This window comes from Adiantum capillus-veneris, chromosome 24, assembly GCF_014529385.1.
Source record: "Adiantum capillus-veneris isolate H3 chromosome 24, ASM1452938v2, whole genome shotgun sequence".
NCBI classification, from domain to species: Eukaryota; Viridiplantae; Streptophyta; class Polypodiopsida; order Polypodiales; family Pteridaceae; genus Adiantum; species Adiantum capillus-veneris.
Window position 1 is genome coordinate 145629949 of NC_140954.1, and position 14151 is coordinate 145644099.

Consider the following 14151-nt stretch of genomic DNA (forward strand, 5'->3'; position numbering starts at 1 on the left):
ACGCATGTGAGCAACCGAGCCTGTATATACAGTGGAAGAGATCACCACTTTATTGACGGAGATCTTGCATGGGGCTGCAGCAGAGGCATACCCACACACTCAACCAGATCAGAGAAGACATTCAGGGAACATGCCTCAGAATAGTTGGTATAATGAGGAATGCAGAGAGATGAGAGTTCAGATTCAGAGCGAGCTTATACTTGGAGTCATTACATATAGACAGTCTCGGATTGCCCTTCGGCGCTTAGTGCGACGGAAGAAGCGGGCCTTTTTAGCCCAGATGGAATGTGATTTGTATCAGCTCTTTTTGAGCCGAGATTCAGGTGAGGCCTGGCGTCTCTTCCATGAGCACTCACCTCCTCCAGTGATTACCTCTCCCGAGATTTGGGGTCAGTATGCAGCATCATTATATACAATACCTGGCCAACCACCATTACCAGACCCTCTAGAACCATGTCCAGCCACTAGTACCTTCTTTACCACTGAGATGGTGAAGAACGCCATTGACAGGATGAGGACTAGGAGAGCATATGATCATGATGGGTTGGTGGCAGAGCACTTGATACATGCTAGAGATTTACTGTCAGAGGTTCTTGCGCGGTTGTTTAACCGTGTCATGTGTGAGGGACTACCCGAGTCCTGGAGATTATCTACTATTGTACCTCTCTTCAAGGCAAGGGACCCCACTGTGCCAGGGAACTACCGTACTATTATGATAGGGCACACATTGGCACGGTTGTATGCATCCATTCTTGAACAACAACTGAGTAAATGGGCAGAAAATGAGGGCATACGAGCAGCAGGACAAGCTGGATTCAAGAGGGGTTTCTCCACTTTGGACCATATTCTTACACTCGGAGCCATTATTGAGGAGGGTCGGGCACATGGGAGACGGATGTATTGTTGCTTTGTGGACTTCCGCAAAGCATTTGACACAGTGCCGAGGGCCAGATTGATGCACAGGCTACTGAAGTTGGGAGTACCCACAGAGATCATATGGGGGATCATGGCTTTCTACGGCTCAGTGACTGGCCAGGTACGCACTCTTGAGGGGATTTCTGACATTGTTCATTCAACTATTGGAGTGAAGCAGGGGTGTCCTTTGTCCCCTACACTTTTTGGTATGTATGTAGATGAGGTCTCTGACTACATTGACAGAGAGGGTGACAGAGGCGCTCAGCTAGCAGGGACATGGATTCCTTTATTATTATATGCTGATGATATTGTGTTGATATCAGAGTCGCTAGAGGGCATGCAGAGACAGTTAACTGCTAGATGCATTGCACAACTTTGCAGAGGATAGTGGACTGTCTATGAACCTTGGTAAAACCAAGGTTATGGTGTTTAACACCACACCACAGTGGGTCAAGAGATCGACACCTACACTCGTATATGGTCAGGACACTATGGAGTACACAAATGAATATACATATCTGGGGGTGGTATTCACGGGACCGAGGTTTACTCTGAGGAGAGCAACAGAGACTAGACTGTCCAGAGCCTATGCGGCATTGGGAGGGCTAGAGAAATGTGTTCGCAGGTTCAATTTCAAGAACCACGAACAAAGCTATGGCTCTTTGATACTTTGGTTGCTTCAGCTATGCTTTATGGGGTCCAAGTTTGGGGACCATCTGTGAATCATGACAGTTGGAGGAACATGGAGAGACCCTTGGTATTTATGATATCCCGGATGATTAGAGCCAAGGCCTCCGTACCGCATGCGATTATTCGAGCGGAGGTAGCCGCCCCTCCTATTGAGATTGAGGCTCTTACTAGATCAATGTCCTTTATGCACAGTCTATGGGATACACATAGAGGCAGATATACTAGATTGGCTCTTGAGTCTTCTAGACAGTTAGCGATGCAAGGAGATGCATCATGTTGGTATGCGCAGATGACCTCATGGTTTCAGAGGCATGGTCTCAGCATGGATAGATTGCCTCCTTTTCAATACTCCCTAGATGCACCCTCCCTGCCAGTCACACGGACGGAGATCACTAGACTCATTCGACAGGATCTAATACAGGACACCAGGAGGACATGGGTAGAGCCGATGCAGGAGTTGGGCACGAAGATGGCTTTTTACAAAGAGCACCTTCTCCAACTTTCGGGAGATGGGTTTGTGACTTGTCCGAGCTACATGGACACTCATTTGTCTCATGGTCTGCAATGTGCTATTGGTCAGATTCGCAAATCCTCACACCAGCTGGAGACTGAGACGGGTAGATTCAGAGGGATACCACCGGAGTCTAGGATATGTCAACTATGCGGTAGAGAGTCAGAGACAGAGCTACACTACATATGCCACTGCACTGTGTATTATGAGATACGAGGGCGCTTCCATTGCTTATTCAGGGAGGGTTTTGGACCCCTAGATAGAGTAATGAGGTATCAGGATCAGAGATGCCTTGGCTTATATCTACTTGAGCTACACCGACATAGAGATAGTCTGTTGAGGAGACATGGAGCACAACAGTCGCAGAGACAGATCACAGACTTCTTTGGATCGAGGGAGCCAAGAGACCAACCACCAGCACAGGGTTGTACCCGCATTCATACGAGAGGCACCCTCATTGACAGGGCGACTGAGCTCGGGAGATCGAGACGACCACGATCGAGACACAGGAGCACACTCCATCGACGGAGACTCCAACAGAGGATCATAGGCATTCTAGCACGACACCCAGATTGTCATTGAGGGCCTATTTAACATTTTCACATTTCACATTTCACACTCATTTTCAGTTTTCATTTTTACTTTCAGTACTTTTTGTACTTGTACTTCAGACGTTGTATTAGATTCACCACTTTGTATCTGATGGTCTCATAGGTCATTTTGGCCTTTTGAAGACGTTAATATATCATTTCATTTCATATCTCTCTCTCTCTCTCTCTCTCTCTCTCTCTCTCTCTCTCTCTCTCTCTCTCTCTCTCTCTCTCTCTCTCTCTCTCTCTCTCTCTCTCTCTCTCTCAAAATGAGAGCTTTGCTTGATATTGAAGCATTTATGCCATGTCAAAATACTACAATGTATAATTTCAAAGTTGAAGTGCAGACCTCCAAGAGCCCACTTGTGTGAAGTGGCATTTGAGTGTAGAAACTTTGGATGAACTCGTACATGATCCATACCATCTAATCATAGAAACATTAAAGGATTTGAGAAAAAAAAATAACAACAATAGCTTCATCAGCATAACAAACACTAATTACCACTGCCAATTGCAGTTCAAATCAAGTGTCTCACAGCAATATAAGGATCTCAAACAGAAAAAAACTTTTCCCTCGATGTAGATACACTTGTTTGCTCAACGCAAGCCATCAACTTATGATTAACCGCTTTTCAAATAAGTCATACCTTTTTACTTACTATAAACAAGCATGCACTATTAACAACTTGATCTTCATTATTTCAGAATATTGTTTCCAGCTTAGGCCAAGGACTATTCAAAAGCTGCAGCCCACCAAATGCATCATGGATCTCTTTTTAACAAAGTGTCCACTAAATAAAGGATAACACCAAAGAATGTAAACCGTTGAGCGCAAACATTATAAATCTGCCATGGTAAATACTTCAAAAGTTTCACATATCTTATGAAGCAAGATTTGTGGGATGTCCCAAAAAAGGACTATTATGAGAACTTCATGCCAACATGAGGAGCAACCATATATGAGCTCTTCAAAATGTGGGATGGCCAACCCTCATAGGGAGGAGAATTTATAACCTTTGACTCATTTCTCTTCTCTAAAGGCATGCAATTCTCTTCCCTACACCCCTCAATAGAATGGTGTTGTGAAAAGGAAGGGCTGAACAATGAACTAGATGTCACGCACTCTCTTCTAGCATGCCTCTCTCTCTCTCCCTCATTTTGAGGTGAAGCTATGGCTACATCAGTTTATCTTCTCAATTCGTGAGAGACGGCATCACTCCACAAGATGTATTTGCAGGCCATACTACTCTCATCTCAACCCAAGTTTGTTATCCAATGATCCTGGTTTGTAGCCTTGTTTTCTTGATTTCGAAGTCTTGCAATCTCTCTCTCTATCAAGAGAAGTTTGTTTAGCACCTGTGGCAAAAGTATCGTATGCAAAATTTCTCTTCCATTTCTTGTCCTATGGAACCAAGTTCTCCAAGGATCAAGTTACTTTTTTGGTGGATGCTACTGAGTGTAGGCAACTTATTGGTTCTCTCTTGTTCTTGGTTAATATGAAGCAAAGGAAAAACACGAGAGAGAGAGAGAGAGAGAGAGAGAGAGAGAGAGAGAGAGAGAGAGAAATGAAATGATATATTAACGTCTTCAAAAGGCCAAAATGACCTATGAGACCAAGCTGTTACAACATAGTGAATCTGATACCATGTCCGGAATCAAAAAGAATTGAAACAAAAAATACAACTACTACAAACTAGGACTGTATGGATGTGCCAGCTAATACAAAAGGTGCCCAGTACACTGTGCAGTACAATGAGAGAAGGAGAAGCGGGGGGGGGAATAGATATGGTAGAGATCCATCCTCATCCGCACTCTGGCCGTCGAGAAAGTATGGCTCGAATCGTCTGCTGTAACCTCTGTCTATACTGTGTAGCTCCTCTCCTCAATCGCGGTCTTCTAGATCTCCCTAGCTCCAATGCTCGGTCTATGAGAATACCAGTAGTGGTAGTATGAGTGCGGACAGAGCTCTGCAATGGTGGCTGCTCCTCTGGGTGTCCAATATCTAGTGTAAAGAAATCTATAATCTGTCTTTGGGACTGTCTCTCTCCAACTCTCCTCAGTAAAGTGTCTCTATGCCAGTGTACCTCAAGTAGATACAGTCCAAGACATCTTTGATCCTCATGACTCGTGACCCTAGATAGAGGCCCAAAACCCTCTTTGAATAGACAATAGAAACGGCCTCGTATCTCATAGTACATTGTGCAATGGCATATGTAATGTAACTTTGTCTCTGGCTCTAGATGACATAAGCGGCATATCCTACTATCTGCTGGTATCCCTCTAAATCTGCCAGTCTCAATCTCGAGCTGATGTGAGGATGTGCGTATCTGGCCAATGGCACAATGCAAACCACAAGAAAAATGTGTGTCCATATAGCTAGGTCAATCACAAACCCATCCTCTGAGAGGTGGAGAAGATGCTCTCTATAGAAATCCATCTTCGTGCCCAACTCTTGTACCGGCTCTATACATGTCCTCCTCGTGTCCAGTTGGATCAGATCCTAACGAATGAGTCTAGTAATCTCCACCAGTGTCAGAGACATCAAGGGTGCCTGTAGAGAGTATTGAAAAGGAGGCAGCCTGTCCATGGTGAAGTCATGTGTCTGAAACCATGATGTCATTTGTGCATACCAACATGAAGTATCCCCCAGTAGAGCAAACTGTCTGGAGGACTCTAGGGCCAACCTGGCATATCTATCTCTGGTAGTATCCCATAGGTTGTGTATCCCATAAATGCTACCAGATCTGCCATGGTGGTCCACCAAGGGTCCCCAAATATCATAGAAACAGGGGACAAGGAGACGCGGCCCATTTGTGCGGGGACGAGACGGGGGACGCCGGGACGGAGACGGGGACGCATTTCTGAGACGGGGGGACGTCCCTCACAGGGGATGGGGGGTGGGACGGGTCCCGAGACGCACGTCCCCGGTGACACGGACAAGGGGCGGGCTACAACCAACAAGGGCGGGATTTTTGAATTTTAAACACTGGTTTAGGGGGGACTTTCAAAATTCAAACGCCCACTTTTGGGGGGCCTTTCAAAATTCAAACCCCCATTTTGGGGGGAGCTCTTTCTACTTAAGAGCACCCAACTTCCAAGCCTCAAGGCTCATAGCCTCATAGTATCATACCCAAGCAAAGTTCAATTTTGCTCGCAAACCGGCTCGGAAGAGGAGAAGCAAAAGCTCCTAAACCTTAAGAAGACTCTTGCGGATATAAAAGAAGCCAAGAAGAATCGTACCAAGCATCACACAACGGCTTTCATCCGAGCATCGGCATCCCCTTCTTCGGCATCATTTTGTGCATCAACTGGCGTGACCGCCCACCTCCACTCTCTACCAACCCTTCATCGTCATATGTCCCTCATTTTTGTCCATCCAAGCGGCAAGCAACTCTTGGAGATAGTTGGAAACCGTCCTCGAAAGAGGAGGTAGATGTCGCCGTAGCAAGATTTTTCTACCACGACCGTATTGCTTTCAATGCAACGCGGTAAGCTCTATATAGTATAGACTTTAACTTCTAAGGCTTAAGCTAAGCTTTAATCTTTAGTTTATACAATGTATATCACTCAAGTCTCATTTACACTTTTTTTTTTACATAAAAGATCTCCATATTTTAAAGAAATGGCACGAAAGATCGGAGAGTTTGGATCCACATATGTCCCTCCCTCTTCGGAGAGCTTGCGCACCACTCTTCTTGACAGGGAGAAAATCATGGTGGAGGCGGCATGTGCATCCACAAGGGCTTCATGGAAGAAGAATGGGGTATCCTTCATTGTGGATGGGTGGAGTGATACCCGTCGCCGCTCCATTCATGGCATGGTGGCATATTCTCGGGGGGAGATATATTTCATTGACTCCCATGATGCATCGGGGACCGAAAAGAGTGCGCAAGTACTTGCATCGGAGTGGGCGCTTATCATTGAGAAGGTGGGAAAGCATGATGTCATTGCCATCATTACCGATGGAGAAAATAGCAATCGTGCCGCCGGAGCCATCATCGAATCCCTTTATCCACAAACCACGGTCACATATTGCATGGCTCATTGCCTCAACAATCTTCTCAAAGATATAGGCGCCTTGGAATGGATTTCCCCCGTCATTGAGCATGCGAATTCAATGGTGACTTTTGTCAATAATCATCAAAAGGTAACCATTAAGTGTTAACCAATCTTATTTCAATTCGAATCTAATTTCAAAATGGAAGGCCAATTCTCGTTTTGAATGTTGAAACTTAATTTTTCTAAAAAGGCGAGGGCTGAATTTTCAATGAGGTCAAAGCTAGCTCTTCTCAAATACTCGGAGACTCGCTTCGCCTACAACTTCATTATGCTCCATCGCTTGAGTTCATGTAGTGGGACATTGATGGGATCTCTTCATTAGTGATAAGTTATTGGCAATGCCCGAGTCAAAAAGTGTCAACGGAGTGGCATGCCGAGCACGGGCCGACATGCCGGAATGGTGGGAGGAAGTAAAGACAATCTCTAAAATGGTGAAGCCTATCATCCACCTCTTGTGGGTGTTGGATTCCATGAAGCCTTGCATCGGCAAGATATATGAGGCCATGGACACCATGATTGACTCTCTTGAAAAACTTGTGACCGACCCCGATAGGTATTCACATCGCACGAGTCACTTTTAAGTTTTCCCTATGCTTTACAAGTTTACTCTCTTGAGTTTGTAACTTTGTTTTGAATCTTCATAACGTACGTACGAGGAGATCCAAGAATTGTGTGTGTCAAGGTGGAATGCCTACCATTCTCCTCTTCATGCGGCCGCTTATGTAGTGGATCCACAATTCCAACAAGGGAACCAATGGAAGGACAGAGAGGTGATGAATGGTTGGCACACGATCCTTGCGCACCTTGTGCCCGATCTAAAGGTCTACAAGAATGGAAAGGGAGAAATTTGTCACATGCCCGATGCACAAGCATCTCGCTTTGAGATGGCGAGTGCTCTTTGGTGGGAGGAGTTTGGGGCGGGATTGGGCAATTTACAGGATTTAGCTATTCGCATTCTTAGCCAAGCATACACTACGAGTTGCTTGGCGCAACTTTGGAGTGTGTATGCTCATGTAGCCTCAAAGAAGAGGAATCGTCTTGATGTGCAGAGAGCCAATGATCTCATATATGTCTCATCAAATTTGAAGATACTTTCCAAGTCAGACCAAAGTGATGATTTCACAGAGTGGGCACTTGCAGAGGATGATCCTATCCCAGAGACACAGATAGATGCAAAGGTGCCAGAGGCAGAGATTGAGACAACACCACTTGAAGATGATTTTTGGATCAAATGGACTATGCAGAGCCAATTGACATTCAGTTGGCACCATGGGCCAACATGTAGAGTCTAGAGTCTAGACCTCTTGAGTCGCGAGTCTTGACTCTTGACTCGAGTCCTTCCCTTTTTGACTCCCATTTATGCTAAACTCTACTTATCCACTCTTCACTTGTACCTCATTATGTTTTGCCCTTTGGCGAGGATGATTGATGCTTGATCACCACACCAATGGTGTACTGTGTCGCACACGCCACACGCCCTTTGTTATATTTTGGTATTATGTAATATGAATGCAAAACCCACTTTTTCTTTGCAATCTTGTGCTCTTAGTGTTCACTATTGTCTCAATATTAAATTTGCAAAGAGCTAGTGTTTTTTAAAGCAAGTCCCCTGTCGCGTCCCCCGTCCCATGTTTTGCCATGTCCTCGTTCCCGGGACCCGCCACGTCCCCGAGACCCGTCCCCGTCCCCATGTGACTGCACCAAATATGAACCCCATAAAGCAGAGCTCAAGCAACTAGAGTGTCAAAAAGCCAGAACCCCAAGTACCCAAGAACTCGATTAAAATCCACCTGTCAGATCTACTACTCGGATGCACTGAGAAGAGCAACCATCACACCACAAATCCGAAAGACGAGGCAACCATCGAAATGGCTAAAGAAGAACATCCGCCAAGATACTAATTGTACGATGGGCTAAAGTGCACCATCCAAAGCCGCAAGAAATGGGCAAGGAAACCAAGGACTAAAAGACACTCTGCATGGTACTTCGCTGAATGGAGCATCGAAAGTCGACTGAAGATAATAACTTGGAAGCCCCCTCTGAAAGAGAAGTATCCTCAAAAGTACGCTTTGAGGTAACAACTGACTTAACTCCACGTTGAAACAAAGCAGACAATGTCACTGAAAGCTCTAGAGCTAAAGCCGAGAGCTCCTCCCAAGATAGGAAGTCCCCCCTTCCCGATTATCTTAGGAAAAGAGAATAAGTACCACCAGAAGAACTCTGAGATAACCTCGAGTAAAACTTTCTCTATAACTGAATAGCAAAACCTAAATCTCAAAGAACTGGAGACCCAAAGAGAATCACGCCATTGGTAAACTCGGACCACTAAGAATAGGAAGACCTGAAAGATCGTCACTTGAGGATCATGTTTGCCAAAGAAGTCGTTGGGGTAAAAAAAGACCTAGCTACTCAAGCAAACTCCATGAGATTAAACCAAATGTTCGCCACTTCTTTGCATCTGCCAAGATCAAACCTGTAGGTACAATCCAATACAATACGCCAAACTGCATACAGACTCAAAAGAGCACATATATTCCCACTGTTGTAACTTGCTTCCTTAAAATTTGCATGAAAACTGTCTTTTGTACTTGTGTTGAAGAGAGTATACCAACAACTGAACTGTGCAATCAATATCCAATACAAAACATGACACCAATACTCAAAGGGAGAGTAAAGGAACCGGCTCGCGAAACAAGCCCGTGAAGAACACTAGGGCTAATATGTAGCATGCTAAAAAGCTGGGCAAAAACTACAAGAGAAAAGAACTTGCTATGCTTGACAGTCATGGCCAGACCTGCACCCGAGGGACTACCTGCAAGGTTGGAGCTCTCCAAAGGGATGTATGGAAGAAGTCTCCAAACGTTGTTGACTGTGGGAGTAGGAACTAGATGTCCCCGCTAACTGCCGACACTACGTACAAACCTGTCATCCAACAAAGGATCTCGACAAATCTATTGTCGAACAACAAGAAAACTGCCCATAGAAGGTTGCAAACCTATCCACCAACCGGTACTGACAAGCTCACAAAACGGCAAAGGAATGACCAAATCTGTAGGGTCACACTACCACCGGGGAGGGAGAGAACATGGAGATAGGAAAAGTCCACACTCCAACAAAACCTCCTCCAACTATTGTCACGTGACACATCCAACCCTATGTGTCCGTGGACAAGCTACAGTATGACCAGGGTTCAGTTCAGTCAAGTCAATCTAGAATAGGAAGTGATCTGGCACTTTTGTGAGTCTGTTCGCAGACCGTACATATCCAGACATTTCGATTAGATGCATATCCTCTGGTTGCACACAGCATGATCATCAGCATTCCCATCAGATTCCATCAGGATCATTTTCCAATGCATTAGACCTATTTTGGATATTTTTCACTTAATATTTTTAAGTGACTTTTGTTGGAAACTAGGTAGGGCAAATTTACTAAGTTTGTATATATAGAACCCTAGCGCTAGCACTTTCTTACAGAAGAGACAGCAAGAACCAGGTGTTCATTAGGCAACTTCTCAGCAAGACTCCCCCCCGCGACAACTCTAGCGTTTTCACTCACCAGAAGGTCGAGCGTTTTTGCATCAGATCAGCCAACGTTTTTGCACTTGCAAATTCCCGACGTGTAGTAGACCGCTCTCGCCATAGACAGTGGGGCCTTCGGAGAAGGGTTTGACAACTTTCTAGTGTCGTATTCTTCTCTCTCTATCTCTCAATCTCAGTACCTTCATTCAAGGTGTTCATCACTTTGTTTGTGTCCATTGCACTCTCTCACTAAAGGAACGGAAGGCTCTCCCTTCCGTAAGTAAAAGGAAGCCTTGAGCACAGTTCGGAGCACTCATCTAGAGCAAAGTTCAACATTCACTTCCGTTGCACCTTACATTGGTATCAGAGCTTTGCCAGTGTTCTGTATCACTCAAGGAAAGAACCACAAGAATTTTTTTTGCTTGTTGCGGTCGCACGTAACCCAAGTCCACTTGGGCGTGTCGATTCCTAATCGTGTTTTTGAAGAGTGACAAAAATCCCAAGAAAGAAGGGCTTGTCCAACCTCCCCTTGTACCTCTTTTCACTCATTGAGAGCGGACCGTGCACTTAGCGGCCGACCAATCGACGTTGAGGTGGGAAAAAGCAACCATGTGTTGAGCACAAGGCCGCCAACGAGCATGATGATTCACATGATCAAGATGTGATTTCTTGCAAGCATGATGATTTGCAAGGTAAAGATGATGTGATTGTTCCCCACGATGATGTGATAGTTGATACTTTTTCTAGCGAAGCTAACCTCGTTGCAGATTCGATCGATCACGAAGAACCGATCTTGGCTCTCGAGCCTAGGTCCAAAGAACCCCCACAAGAAGTATTATGTGTTCACATGATTAGTCAGCACGCATTGTTCGAGTGTTTCATTCGTGATTGTTTCCTGTATTTTAGACAGCGTCTTTATGTGATCCCTTTCCAAAGGCATGCCATATTGTACGTTGAGCACGATTCACTCATGAATGAGCACGGATGTATGCGGATTTCTCATGAAAAGCTGAAAAGTATGCATTCAGGGAAGTCACATTCCATGTCTCTTCCTTGGCACGACACAGTCGTAGAAAGAGCACAAAAAGGATTGAGCATCAAGCATCGGCATTTCCATTGTGTTTTGCCACAGTTGATTGATTTATATCAGAAAGTTAAGCTTCGACCCCATTGTTTGCGTGTGTTTGATGAGCTGTTTGACACTCCGTCACTTTGTTCGTCTGCATTGCATACACAGTTTTTTTGATAGACTACAATTTTTCCAATCACTTTACATGGAATGGGTATGTTCATGTTTTTGTGTTGAAAGTGGTTTCAGGAATTTTCAGCCTCAAGGATTCTTGAAGAAAGTAGACGCATGATTATAGACGAAGTTGAAGCATTGAAGGAGCCACAGATGACTTTGTGTCGCTTTCGACGCGGCCCAGGGTTCCAGATGTTGTTGGCAATCTCCCTCGACGACATACAGTTCGGTACCAGTACCTCACTTTGAAAAGGAGTACTCACTTTGAAAAGGAGGGGATGTCACGTGACACATCCAACCCTATGTGTCCGTGGACAAGCTACAGCATGACCAAGGTTCAGTTCAATCAAGTTAGTCTAGAATAGGAAGTGATCTGGCACTTTTGTGAGTCTGTTCGCAGACCGTGCATGTCCAGACACTTAAATTAGATGCATATCCTCTGGTTGCACATAGCATGATCATCAGCATTCCCATCAGATTCCATCAGGATCATTTTCCAGTGCATTAAACCTATTTTCCCTATTTTTGACATTTTTCACTAGCCTTTTGTTGGGAACTAGGTAGGGCAAAGGTAGAGCAAATTTACGAAGTTTGTACATATAGAAACCTAGCGCTAGCACTTTCTGGCAAAAGAGACAGCAGGAACCAAGTGTTCATCAAGCAACTTCTTAGCAAGACCCCTCCCTGCGACAACTCTAGCATTTTCACTCACCAAAAGGCCTAGCGTTTTGCATCGGATCAGCCAACATTTTTGCACTTGCAGATTCCCGACGACAGTAGACAACAGATCAGCCCTAGCGTTAGCAAATTCCCCAGAAGACAGCAGATTCCCAACGTCAGCAGATTTCCACCGCAGGAAGCAGAATTCAACCTAGCATTTTGGTTTGAAGATCAACCTCAGCGTTTTGCAATTCCATCGTGACAGATTCAGCCCTAGGACCAGCGTTTTCAGTTTTCAGCCTTTAGACACAGCAAAACAAGTCCCGAACCTCGCAGATCTCACCTTCCCGGGGCAGATCCTCACCGCACGGTCAGATCCATCGAAGTTTGCAGATTCAGCCCAGAAAACGCAGATTTCAGCATCTGCGTTTTCAGCGCGTCGTCGTTGCATCGTCGTCATCGACATAGAGTCAGAATTCAGCAGATAAAGATTTGCAGATTTCAGCCATTAGCATTTTCAGATTTCAGCCCCTCTCGTCGTCGTTGACATCGTCGGCAAGTTCAAGCATTGTAGAGATTTGTGCAATCAATAGTAGACCGCTCTTGCCATAGAGAGTGGAGCGTTCGGAGGAGGGTTTGACAACTTTCTGGTGTCGTATCCTTCTCTCTCTATCTCTCAGTCTCAGTACCTTCATTCACAATGTTCATCACTTTGTTTGTGTCCATTGCACTCTCTCACTAAAGGAACGGAAGGCTCTCCCTTCCGTAAGTAAAAGGAAGCCTTGTTGAGCACAGTTCGGAGCACTCATCTTGAGCAAAGTTCAACATTCACTTCCGCTACACCTTACAACTATTGTCATTGTTGGCTAAGGGTCTCGCACCACATGCTCCACCTAAACCTCATCCAAAGAAATCAGATGATCAAACAAGAAGTGGTTTGAAAGATAGAAGTATCCTCCTCTACCTATCAAAGCCAACTCCAGCACAAGCACTGGAACATACACCTGAACTGCTACATACAAAATGAGCAAGACTACTGAAGCTAGAACTAGATTTTCCATCCTTAGATGAACAAGAGAAAATCAAAGAGCATCTCTACTTCAAGAAGGAACAAGATCCCCCTTTGTCATCCAATATCCACAATCTGGTACAAAAGTGCAACCGAATCATCAACCTGATACCCATCAGATAGGTAGCTCCGTCTACAATTCCAAGAAAGACATGAATTTGCAAAAGGCACAACAAATCTACCAATCCATCTCCTCCAAGAAAACACAACCATAGAAACCTGCTCAAGAAGTGTTGAAGAAGATCCTACTGTTGTCCAAACACTTCTCTCTGAAGAAGAAGTTGGAAATGAATAGCTTCCCCTCTGGATCCAACAATCGCATGCTTGCTCCCCTTGCGGGGAGGCATGGCAACATGACTCCATCTGGGAAAACCAAAACAATCTAGCATTGCTAGACATCTTGAAACCTCCATCGGATTCCCTTCGCTAAAGAGAGGTCGGGTTAAACAAGGGTAGAGTCAAGGAAGTCGTAGACGAGGGTCCATAGCCTCCATTGTCAGGTGCAACAGAAGTGTTTAAGGATTTTAGCTCGGATAGTACTCCGCACAAACACAAGGTTACTTTACTCACTTGAAAGAACTGGACTGAATGGAAGGGAGAGAAGCGCACAGAGAGAGAGAGAGAGAGAGAGAGAGAGAGAGAGAGACCCTCAAGGGCCCCCTTGCTCTGTGGCCAGAGCAAGTACTTGCTTTATTTCTTGCACAATGCTGATAAAAAGATGTTAAATGTTGAGATGCTTTGATGCGACTGATGTTGGGTACTTCTGAGGTGCAGAGGGGTAGTGTTGTGCTTGATACTACAGGTACTTAGTACTACTGGGTACTTTCGTACTTGGGTGCTAAGGACACGGAGGTCCTGATGATCCCTACGCTAAGCTAGGCAAGAGCCAAGCC

General features: G+C 45.1%; 2 protein-coding genes across 5 annotated transcripts in view; one reads left to right on the forward strand and one right to left on the reverse strand.

The window, feature by feature from the left end:
• Positions 1-14151, reverse strand: part of LOC147427305 (protein MICRORCHIDIA 2-like) — a 115939-nt gene that overhangs the window by 77131 nt on the left and 24657 nt on the right. For all 4 annotated transcript variants that reach the window (XM_086499360.1, XM_086499361.1, XM_086499358.1 and 1 more), the window contains exon 3: positions 3056-3130. In XM_086499360.1, the coding sequence (XP_086355486.1) occupies positions 3056-3130 (75 nt within the window). The remainder of the gene's footprint in view (positions 1-3055; positions 3131-14151) is intronic.
• Positions 4410-8057, forward strand: LOC147427306 (uncharacterized). Its single transcript, XM_086499309.1, has 6 exons — positions 4410-4453; positions 6111-6194; positions 6310-6494; positions 6600-6853; positions 7203-7335; positions 7432-8057. The coding sequence occupies exons 1-6, from the start codon at positions 4410-4412 to the stop codon at positions 8055-8057; spliced, it is 1326 nt and encodes a 441-aa protein (XP_086355435.1).